Source organism: Engraulis encrasicolus, chromosome 10 (assembly GCF_034702125.1).
Source record: "Engraulis encrasicolus isolate BLACKSEA-1 chromosome 10, IST_EnEncr_1.0, whole genome shotgun sequence".
In the NCBI taxonomy this organism is placed as follows: Eukaryota; Metazoa; Chordata; class Actinopteri; order Clupeiformes; family Engraulidae; genus Engraulis; species Engraulis encrasicolus.
In genome coordinates this window covers 55797563-55809896 of record NC_085866.1, presented here as the reverse complement: position 1 = coordinate 55809896, position 12334 = coordinate 55797563, and the positions used below count along the sequence as shown (strand labels likewise).

Below are 12334 nucleotides of genomic sequence, written 5' to 3'. Positions count from 1 at the left end.
CGTGTAAATCTTAGAGGTTGTGCTGTGCAAACCCTCTAGACCCTAGATAGATAGCTAGATAGATAGCTAGCTAGCTAGCTAGCTAGATAGATAGATAGATAGATAGATAGATAGATAGATAGATAGATAGATAGATAGATAGATAGATAGATAGATAGATAGATAGATAGATAGATAGATAGATAGATAGATGGATGGATGGATGGATGGATGGATGGATGGATGGATGGATGGATGGATGGCTAAAGTGCAGTTATTCAGTGCCAAAGTGCAAAGCGTTCAGTCTTACAGTTGTAACATTGTTCAACATGGATATGCTAGTGGGTATGAACGGGCTCTGTTTGTCTGAAATGAAGGCATCCTGAACCTACTGCCTGAGGGCAAAAACTCATATGCTTGGTGTAAGGGGTGTGAAAGATCCTCACAGATGGTATTTGCCTTCCTTACCACCCCTAAACGATTAGGCAGAAGAGACAGAGAATGTTGCAAGGACAGAATGTGACATACCTGCAGTCTCCTCCACTTGGAGAGCTTTACTTTTCTTATATCCAACTGAGATTGGGGAATAGAAATGGAGAGAAGAAAGAAAATAAAAGGAAAGGAAAGGAAAGGAAAGCAAAGGAAAGGAAAGGACCGGAAATAAATATGAGGGGGTTCACAATATTCAGACAGTGAGACCTTGCAAATGAGCATTTTTTTTATGTTGATCGCTAAAGAGTCAGTACTTGTGAACAGGCTCTCACCTTCAATGACATTGAGAATAGCTGTAACAACTGCTTTCCCATATTCGTTTTGGGCATAGCATTTGTAGGTGTCTGCATCCTCACCAGAAACTTTGGGGATCTGACAACACAGAGATTTTACACATAAAATGTGAGGTTTTGAACATCTACTGTATAACACACTTTGCATCAGTTTTGAATGAACTGAACCATCTTAAAATTAAACAGGGAAAATTGAATCTTGGCTTGTGCAAATTTGGCAGTTGACTAAATGTTGGTGAATCAGTAGCGTTTCAATCCATATAGCCTGCTATGTGTATAGGTACTACTATCAGTTTAAAATTGGTCCAAGATCCATGTACCCTGGATGACATGCAGGCAGGTCATAGGGATTGACAATAATTGAACTAGTGTAGTAGTGTAATGCCTTACATTTTAAATATAGTACTATTGTAATGTAAGGGATTGTTTTGAAAAGACAGTAACATGTAATCAGTAATGTATTGCAGTGTTTGAGTAACTTGCCCAACACTGATTGTGTGATGGTTTCATATCCACCTCAAAGGAACAGTCTTTCTCATTTCCGGAAAGCCCTGGAACCATACTTAGAATACATAGTATTTTTTTGCATTGCCTAGTTTAACAATATAGCCAAACTGAACATCTTCAAATAAACCACTTTAAAATTAATGTTAAGTTCAGTGATCACTTGTGGCTTGATGCTAATGGTTCCATTCACTTGCGGTGATTATGCTAAGCTATGCTAATAATTCTAATAAATATATTTAAGTATTGAACATACTGAGAAGAAAATTATACACACATCAATGTGAAAAAAAGTTTTCTAGAGAAAAAAGAGTTTACCATTGATTTTGATCCTTGCAAGCAAGGAGCGGCGAAACCCAATGGCTGAACTGCTTCGCGTAAACCCCCACAAGCTGGCCAGCTTCTCCCCCAAAAGACCTTGTCTCTCTGAGTGTGTCTGTCCCCCTCAAAGCCTGAGCTAAGTAAATATTTTGTTTTAAAAACAAAGGATGTGATGTTATTTTCCCTAAGTGCCTTGGGCTCTGCATGGCAGGGACGTCCTCCTCCCTGAGCCAGGCTTGTGCCTGACCGCATACCTGGGACTAGGTGTTACAGTCCTTGTTTACCTTAGAAAGGTGGGTGGGGCTGATAGTCATCACAGGGTGGGTAGGAGAGGGTAAGGGTGTCATTGGGCACCTAAGTCACGCCCTTCTACTTCCGATACATGGGGCAGGAGCTCGCTAAATTTTGAATGCGAGTCAATGGAGCGAGTCAAGCTAAATCCTCATCCCGTTTGGCATGTGCTCCGGATTTCACATATGATGACAGTGAAGTGTAGTCCAAATAATTACATATTTTTGCACACTCACAACTCAAAAATCGCTTGCCAAGTGAAGTCAACAAGCACACCATTGGTTGTTATTAATTCTGAGGCACAGCATATGTGTGATCGACGGGGAAATGCGAGGTGGGTCGGAAAATAGCTTTGATCAGTCCATTACAGCCCAGTCAAAAGTTTTTCCGTTGCCAGCCCCAGAAGCCGCCCGGAAGGGGTGGAGACTTAGGTGCCCCATTGGGGTCGTCAGGTGGAAACCCCGCCTCATCTATGGTGTTTCGTTGATGCAACACCTGGCGTCCCAGGTGTGCCCCCCTCTACCATACCCCCTTCTAGACCGCACACCCCTTGCGTCATCTCATCTCGGAGCCCAGGTGTTGTCTCTCCTTTTTCCTGGCCAGGGCTCTGATCGATTGGCGTTGGGCTTGGCCTCTGATCCCCATGTCCTTGAGGAGACTGGTCACAGATCTGCCCACAAAACCTCTGCAGCCTACTTCTATAGGGATAACTATGGCCTTCCAGCCCTGTTGCTCAGCATCCGCTGCCAGCTCAGCACACCAAAGTTTCTTCCGCTCGAAGGCCTCACCAAGGTTGTCCTCCCAGGGCACTGTGAGCTCTACAATGTAGACTCTTCGAACTGACAGGGACCGCAGCACAAGGTCTGGCCTGGGGTTGATCATGGCAATCTCCGCTGAGAAGCATAGCCTCTGCTCCAGGTCTACCAGGAGTCTCCAGTCTCGTGCTGCTGCCAGTTGCCCGGGCTCTGATTTTGGTGGGCGGATCTTTGGTTGCTTCTCCCCTTCATGGACAAATTGCCCAGTGGGTGGAGGATGGGAGGACGGTGGAGGCAGGGAATTGACGAACATTCGTCTACTCTCCAGGGAAGCTGCCAGGCACCTCAGTACCTGATTGTGCCACCAGGTGTAACGACCCTGTGCAAGGCTTGTTTTGCAGCCGACCATGATGTGCTTCAGGTTTGCAGGAGATGAACAGAGGTGGCAAGCAGGATCCTCTCCGTACCACTGGCTGAGGTTTGCTGGTGATGGTGGAACATCGTACGTGGCTCGCAGGAGGAATCTGGTTCAGGAAGCTTCCATGTCCCATATCTCCTTCCAAGAGAGTTTTCGCTTCTCAACATCTTCCCAACACATCCATAGTCCTGCTTTTCCTGTGAGACGGCCCTCGCTCACCTTGCAGCCTGCTCTTCTCTGTGGATCTCCTCGACCACAAGCCCACGTCGCTGTAATGGCGATGCCTTGCACCAGGCAGGTTTGCTCTCCCCCAGACCAAGGCCTGCTCTTCCCCTTTACACATGGCCGACAATGTCTCTGTGTTTAAGGGGTGATTTGGTCTGGTGTGTCGCTACTGCTGGAGTCCACTTCCTCCCAGTTGCAAGGGTGGGAGCGTTTCTGGCTATGAAGGGATCTCGGGACTCAGTCAGCATCATCTCTAGCCTGAATTTGCTGCTCTTGTACTCCTCTGTGAGACTGGACAGCGGTAGCTCCTGGATCCCTGTCCCCTATGTTGGTAATGCACTTGGGAAGACTTAGCCATTTCCTGGCAAAGGAGCTGACCAACCTCTCAAGCTTGTCAACCTTTGACATCGGCACCTCATAGATGGTCAGAGACCACACCAACCGAGGTATGAGACCAAACTGAAGGCACCAAAGTTTCAGCCTGCCAGGGAGCACTGTCTTATCGATGTTCTGAAGACCGCTGGAGGCATCCTGTCTGAGCTGTTCCACCTGGTCCGTGTCCTTGAGGTTTGCATCGTACCAACGCCCGAGGCTCTTGATTGGCTTCTCTACAACAGTTGGTATGGGCTCCTCACCGATGTAGAAGCGTTGTTCCGCAAGCTTTCCCTTCACAATTGCTCAACGTTATCTTCCAACTTCCTGAACAGTCGTCTTGTGCATGGGATGTTTGAAGTGAGAGTGGTCATATCATCCATGTATGCTGTAATGGGAGGTAGTCGAAGGCCTGGTTTTAGCTACTCTCCTCCCACCACCCACCGAGATGCATGGATGATGACCTCCATGGCCATGGTGAAGGCTAGCGGAGAAATGGTCAGCCTGCCATGATGCCCACATCCAGTTGTTGCCAAGCTGTGCTGTAGTCCGCTGTTGACAGGCATATCTGCACATCTATGAAGTAGGCTCTAACGAGGGCAGTGATAGCATGGGGAACTTTGAAGTAGCTGAACGCAGTCCATAAGGCATTGTGTGGGACTGAGCCAAAAGCATTGGCCAGATCCAGGAAAACAACATGGAGGTCTCTCCCATCCTTCTTTGCGGCCTGGACTTGGTGCCATATCATGCTCAGGTGCTCCATGCAACCAGGAAAACCTGGCATCCCTGTTTTCTGCACTGATGTGTCAATATAGTGGTTCATTTCCAGGTAGGTGGTCAACCTGCGAGCCACTATGCTGAAGAAGAGTTTACCCTCTACGTTCAGGAGACTGATTTGGCGAAACTGGCTGATATCAGTAGAGTCTTTTTCCTTTGGGATCAAGATGCTCCCTGCCCTCCACCAGGCTGTTGATATTGTTTGCTTCAGCCATATCACCCTCATGAGTCGCCAAAGGAAACGCAGGACGTCCGGAGCATACTTATAAAGCTTGTAGGGCACTCCGTTTAGACCAGGGGAGGAGGATGCTCTTGCTCGACATACCACTCTTTCGACCTCACTCCACTTGGGAGGGCTGAGGTCTAGCTGATGTTTTGGAGGAGGTAAAGGTGGCATGTTGTGTGGAAGTGTCACCTGTTCATGTCAGCAGCAGTCCGAGTATGTTTGTGACAGATGGGCTTCGAGGTCTTCCTTTGTTGCTTGGAGATTGCCACTTTTCTCTTTCGCGAACAGCCCCTTCACAAACTTGAAAGGGTCTTTGAAGAAGTTTGATCTTGCCCATTACTTCTTTCTGCGCCTCTTTCTCAGGTTTTCCACTCTCCTCAGTGCGGACAGTCGGTTCTTTATTTCTGCCTGCAGCACATTTATGCCCTCCTTCTCCTCTTCAGTGGCTTTATTCCACTGTTTCTTTAGCTTCTTTCTTTCCTTGACCAGTCGAGTTATTTCCTGATGCCTCCTTGACTGCATAGGGATGGATGGTATACTCCTCTTTCTCTCTACAACACCGAAGCACTCTGCTCCGTAGCTGTAGATGAGCTCCCCCAGCCTCTCCAACTTCTTTGCTGCATCTCCACCTGCAGGGTGATGTCTGTGTTGACTGTTTCCCACACCTTTTTCTCACAGGATTTTGGCCAGTTGATGGGTGGCTTACGCTCCTGGGTCTTGGTCTCTCTTTCGTGATGCTGTGGATTAGGCTCATGGTACTCTGCTGTGCTTGATTCCTCCTCCTCTAGGACTGGGGGGGTCGATGTTCTGCCCAACCTGTGGGCCAGCCAGCATCCACATAAGGTCAGCGATTGGTGAGTCACCTCAACCAATGGGTCCCCTCGCCCCCTCTGTTAGTTCCAGATCACTTCTAATTTGTTAACTCAGTCTTCCCCCTCGTTTTGGTATGCGTTCCATTAGTCTTTCACATTGTTATTGGATGACTTTATTCCATTATACTGGTGCAAGAATTCAAGTTGCTGAGCTTGGGTTGATGGCTTGTGACCATCCAGCTTCCTCTTGATCACATTCCAGAGGTTTTCAAGGGGTTTCGGGCCTGGAGTTTGGGCTAACCATGTCAGGGTATTGAGCTGGTGGTCCAGTTTATGCTTGCTTGCTTGCTTCTCTTGTGCAGGGCTGTAAAAATAGAAAATGGATCTCCTCCTAGGCCTTTCCAGATAGAGACACCGTTCAAACACTAAAACGACCGGCTCGGCTTGGAGATCATTTGTTCTGCTATAGCGTGTCTTTGTCGATTTTTCTTTTTCGTCGATTTTGTACACGTTTGGGTCCCCGTAGAAAACTAGAAATGCACTCAGAGAGCACAGACCTCCGTCAAGGAAGTTCAGTTCCTTTTTAGAGACATAAGATATGTGTGTGATGTGGTGTCATCCATGTAGATGTAGACCTGTTCAGAAAACTGTGAAGTTGTAACCAAATTATATCGGTCTCCATTATAATTACAGTACCATGTTCCTCTGGTTAGCTGTGGACTGTTTAGTTCACCTGTGATTGTGGTATGCCTATTGGCAAAGTTATTGTGATTTGCAAATGCTTATTGAAGCTCACAGGTTGCTATTTGACACATTTTTAACATTTATAAAAGAAATATGATAGCATGCCTTTCATACCTTCTAAAATCTCAAATCCAGAGAAAACATGGTTGTCAAGTGTACTACATCCCTCTCAGATCCACATTTCACAGAGGGTAATAGCTTTTAATAGTCCAACTATTTATAAAGTTCTTGTTGCAACCTAGTTTATTTGCATGTTTCACGGATAAGTTTTGGCTCGTTGAGGGCGTCGCTGAGTTCACTGACGCCACTGTCATTCCATAACCGCAAGCTTGTCAATATCATTTTCTAGTCATCACATACTATTTAATTTGCATGGATCCATTCATTCATCCCATGTTTGTTCACCAACTGGTTGAAAACTTAACTTCGAGCTTGAAAGACGTGACCCCTTTCCTTTGGTGCCAACGTCTGCTAAAGCGCAGAGCTCAGAGAGCTCGCAGTGACAATGTTGCCGGTAATTTCGTCTTTTTTTTTGAGTCAGATGATGGAGTACATGGATCAATCAGTGGATGAGCTGTAGACCTATTGAATTACAATATATACAGGCCTTTAAGTTTTTGTTAGACATTAAAATTGGGATAGAATGAGGTAGGATTTGGAAAGCTATTGCGGGGAGCGGTGTGCACGTGTGTCTGATGCTTTTGCTTGGACTTCACGTTTCACAGAGGCTATAATAACTTTGAATAGTCTACCTATTATACAATTCTTGTTCGTATTTCATTGCTACACTTTGGCTCCTTGAGGGCATTGCCGGATTCACCTGCTTGACGCTCTCTCTTTCATTCAAAAAACAAATGGACAGAATATTCTTAATACTATTGAATAGGCATCCCCTGCTCCCTATTCCTTAGGTCTATTGAAAATCACTGTTCGCTGTTATGAACCTCTTCACCATTGGTTCTGAAATTAAGTACAGCTGGTTATAACAATCTATGAGTTCAGCATATTATGCTGGAATGTTTTGTGTTGCTGGCGATATGCTATGCCTTCAGTGCGCTGTTATGAATCTCTTCAACGTTCGTTCGTTATGAAATTAAGTTCAGCATAGTAGGCTACGCTACGCTAAGTTTTGTGGTAGGCCTACTGATATGCTGTGGCATCAGTGCGCTGTGAAGCAACAAATCACCACGGACTATGCACTAGTTGCAATTCGCGCGCACCTCTCCCTAAGCATTTACGAATGTTTTGTGACAGCATTGTGAACTTCATAGTTCATAGTTACATAGTTTGAGACCAGTGTCAGACCAGAGACCACTCGTACATCTTGTTGCTAATGACACCAAAGAGGTTGGATATTTAATAAAGAGGACTCGAAACACGCCCACTCAATGCAAAAGCGAGTGCTCAAAATTCGGTCTCCTAAGGGGGCGTTGTCCCTCCTTCTTCTTCTCTTTTCGTGGTGTTTGCACACGACGGGTGCTACCGCCATCTACAGCGCTAAGGGGACTTCATTGATTCTCAACCTCAGGACTCCGAAGCAGTGGCGACTCCTATTGGAAGCTAGGGGAAGCACAGCCTACTGGAACTCAGCTGAAAAACGAACCATATTTATTGATCAATATTGTCAAGATTCTATATACTGTATTTTCATGAAGGCTACGTTTAATTTCAACCGGTGGCGAGTTAAAATTGCAGTTCTTTAAACATCTCGGCTATGATTTCTACCACATTCCCCCACGAGTGCATGATTTTGTTTGAGGAGTAACCATGGCGACGAGCAGTCTTCTGGTTCGGCTACTGACGTGTATGAGGGGAAGCATGCATACAGCAACAGCATGTTGCTTCACCTGAGCTCTTGCCGCCGATTGATAAAACATTGAGGAGCATTGGCCAATCAGAGTGCGGCTGTAATACTGTGCATTGTATGGAGAAACTTCCTGGGTAAATTTTAGACGGATGTGCTTCTCCTGGCTTTCTCGTAGTGATTGGAAGTTGGCTCTAATAAACCCGCCCTAAAGCTGTTGACCACCAATATCAAATAAGTATTTTGTAAGAGAGATGACACTTTACCCGCGCTGTTCTTCAGTCTCATTCACGGACAGTACAGAGTTTTATATTGACACCATGGAGAGCAAAAGAGAACATGTCTTGAGATCGGTGTTGGGATTCCTGTATTTGGACCATACAGTCTATGATTTGCAAAGGAATTGGATAGGCGATTTGATGAACCTAATTCGCAGAGTGCTCTCGAGAGGCAACTGGTGGGTAAGTCATGTTTAGCTTGCTACTTGTAATAGCACCGCCGAGTGCCTCGATGTTCAATGCGGTTATGGCAAATTATGTTGTCGTAAAGTTACTGAGGTGCTTTGTTGTGCGCAGCGTATCCCACTGTCGGTTGTAGAGAATAGAGGTGAGAGCTGGTGTTTTTGTGCTGTAATCAAGGACGTCTTATTGGCTGTAATGCTGTTGTGGTCAATGCGGGATAAAGTCATTCGTGGCAGATGGACTGACCCTAGCAGGCCTGCGCAATATTTCCTGGCTGTCGTCACGAATAACAGTAGGGCGCGTGTGACAACAAGCAGGGATAGAAAAAGACAGCGCATTTGTTGTTGTTTAAGTTATCTCTTCTGTCGTGCAGAGGGCTGGGCTGATTGGGATCTGGTGGACTACGTGGAAACTCTTACTTTGTGACGCTTGTCTGTTAGGCTACAAAAGGTCTCCGGTTTTGTGGTGATGGACTTGCACTGGAATGGTTGGTAGCCGATATCTGAGAGCATCAGAGGTTTTAGACTATGCAACCTGCCCTTCTCTAGTGACCCCTTGCATCGTGCACATCTCAAAACAGTTTGGGATTTTTTTGTGGAGCAAGCTTGTGTCTCTTTTACTTACACGTTTCACTTGCTGCAAACCTCATCATGGCATATTAAATAGAGCTAGGCAAGAACTGAAATCCATGCCTATCGACACCTCTTATTATGCTGACGTCACCTGCGCTATTCTGTATAGTGCTTCCCCAATCAAAATTTCCACCCACCGCTACTGCTCCGAAGGTCTCCTAACCGAAGGTCTCCTAAAGGGGCGTTCACCCGACATAAAGTGGATACCGGAAAAGAAACAAAATGACGCTTCTTGTTAGATCTACTTTCTTTGATGACACTCTGACAGGTGCAGCAGGACATTTTATACTCGCTGGGACGTGACGTCATCACACCCTGTCCAGACTATTACCTCGTTCAAAAAGTCGAGAATCCCCAAAAAGCCGACCTAAAACCTCGGGAAAGTGGGAGTGAACATTTGGTGACGCAATGCCAGATCGATAATTATCGAGGTTGATCTCTGGCGGAAGTATAGAACAACGAGCTCCCGAGCTTGTGTTTTGTGTGACGACACACGCATCATCAACATGGCGCCCATGCATGCAACTGACATGTAAACAGTATCATAAAAGCTAAAATATCGTCTTGTAATCACTATCAACAACACCAGTTGATGTCATTCAATTGCAGATGCATATATGGCAGCAATGCTGGTCTCTGACTGTTTAATTTAGCTTACTTCAGCTAAAAATGATATGTCGTGGGTGTGGAGGCTCAAGTGGAGGTGAAAAAAAGAAAAGAGAACCAAAACAAAACACGCATGATTTCCGATTGTTCCGGGATCAGTGGCGTTCATGTGCCAAAGTCCAGAGCTTGGTTGTCACGTGAGCAGTGTCGTCAGCTGTCTCGAGAGGTCCCGAGCCCGTGAAGGCGACATTTATAAGGGCTCTAATTCGGTCTGATGACTTTGCCATTGTGACGTGGCGCAAGAGGCCAGGTGCTGCGAACACACGAACAAACAAACACAGAAATCGGGCGATCACATAACCTCCTGGCGGAGGTAACAATGGTGGAATGCTCGTGAATGAAGGTTCCGCCACTCTAGGGATCAGAGTGTAGGAAGCTTTTTAGTTCAAAAAACATCAACACTTTCACCTAGAAGTTTAGTTGAAGCATTGTTAGCGAGCTCTGGACAATGACTCAAAACTGTGAAAAGATCACGCCCCAACTCTCATTACTTTTTAAATGGCAGGTGTGTAAAATTGCTGGGCTGGCCCAATGGCTTCTCCTATTTATTTTTGAAGTGCCTTTCTGAAGAGGTCAGCACATCTTCCACAAGAGGTGCAATTGTGACTGAATCGTTTAACCTATAAACTTCATTCAAGGACTGTTAGAAAGATCACACGTATGACTCCAAACTGTGAGCAGGACACGTGTCAATTCTTTTTAGTTTTTTAACAACAGCGATCTAAAAACTAGAAACTGTTTTGATTCTGCCCTCTGGCTTAGAGCACACTATGGCACAGAGTTAACTGCCATACATACAATCAGAACAGGTGCTGCCAATAAAGGGTTCCATCTCAACGGTCACATTCTCTCAACATTCTATTCTTAGGTGCTGTTTCCACGTAGCAGGATATTTTTTTAGCAGGGTATTTTTTTCTCCTGCTACGTGGAAACGCAACATGTGGATAAAAAAAATCCTCCATTGTAACAAATGCGTTTCAGACCCCTAAACAGGATATTTTTTTCTCCTGCTATTTTTTTCTCCTGCACCTGGATTTTTAAATATCTGCTACGTGGAAACGTAAGGCCAAATCCAATGCAAAACCAATACAAGCAGGAGAAAAAAATATCCACATATAAAAATATCCAGCTAAGCACCTAAGGTGCCGTTTCCACGTAGCTGGATATTTTTATATGTGGATATTTTTTTCTCCTGCTTGTATTGGTTTTGCATTGGTTTTGGCCTTCCGTTTCCACGTAGCAGATATTTAAAAATCCAGGTGCAGGAGAAAAAAATAGCAGGAGAAAAAAATATCCTGTTTAGGGGTCTGAAACACATTTGTTACAATGGAGGATTTTTTTTATCCACATGTTGCGTTTCCACGTAGCAGGAGAAAAAAATACCCTGCTAAAAAAATATCCTGCTACGTGGAAACAGCACCTTAGGGCGCGATCACACAGACCGCAGATTTCTGCCTACAATCTGCGATGCGCGTCCAGCTGATTAATCAGAAGTGACCACACCGAGCGCGGATCCACTGCCCATTCGAATGTGGTGACTATAGGCCTACTAGGCAACGTAACGACTCAACTGTCACTCGCAACGTAGCCTAATCGATGGTGTTGTTAAATGTTGGGAAAACATACACAAAATGGTTTGTCCATTCATCTATGCAAAATTAATAGAAGACGATCTCTTTTCTTGCTCTCCTAACGTTGGACGGTGAATCTGATATGAATGTTGATAACGGTCTTCTATCGAACATCTGGTAATCCGCCGGGGGTTTTCCGCCTTGAGTTGAGCTTTTTTCAACTCGATCCGCCCGGCGCGGAGAGGCGGAGAATCCGCAACCCGCCTTGTGCTGATATTAGACGCGTAATCCGCTCATTTTCATTGACAAACAATAGAACACATCCGCCTCCTACTGTAAAATCCGCGGTCTGTGTGATCGCGCCCTTAACGAGCACCTGCACTACAATTCTAGAATCCCATTGTACAGTACAGCTCTTCAATGTAATGTGATATTGTCTTGCTGGAAAGCTTGTGACAGCCAGCTGCTTGGCCCAATGGTAAAGGTGCTTGATTAGAGATATGGAGGTTGTGAGTTTGAATCCCACCCAGACCCATGTTGATTTTCAAAATTACATCATATGCAGTGTTCCTTAGCCAACTTAAAATGCCATGTATGTCATTTACTATCCATGGCAAAGGTGCTGGATTAGAGATATGGAGGTTGTGAGTTCAAATCCCACTCGGGCCCATGTTAATTTTCAAAATTACATCATATGCAGTGTTCCTTAGCCAACTTAAAATGCCATGTATGTCATTTACTATCCATGGCAAAGGTGCTGAATTAGAGATATGGAGGTTGTGAGTTCAAATCCCACTCGGGCCCATGTTAATTTTCAAAATTATATCATATCCAGTGTTCCTTAGCCAACTTAAAATAGCATGTATGTCATTTAGTATCAATGGAAAAGGTGCTGGATTAGAGATATGGAGGTTGTGAGTTCGAATCCCACTCGGACCCATGTTGATTTTCAAAATTATATCATATGCAGTGTTCCTTAGCCAACTTAAAA

The 12334-nt window shown here is 45.2% G+C and overlaps 1 protein-coding gene across 1 annotated transcript in view; it reads right to left on the bottom strand.

Annotated features, from left to right (window-relative positions):
• LOC134457388 (immunoglobulin-like and fibronectin type III domain-containing protein 1) overlaps window positions 1–12334 on the bottom strand; it is a 59494-nt gene that overhangs the window by 39753 nt on the left and 7407 nt on the right. The window contains exons 6-7 of the mRNA XM_063209388.1: window positions 744–843; window positions 508–552 (exon numbers count right to left, since the gene is read on the bottom strand). Of these exons, the coding sequence (XP_063065458.1) occupies window positions 508–552; window positions 744–843 (145 nt within the window). The remainder of the gene's footprint in view (window positions 1–507; window positions 553–743; window positions 844–12334) is intronic.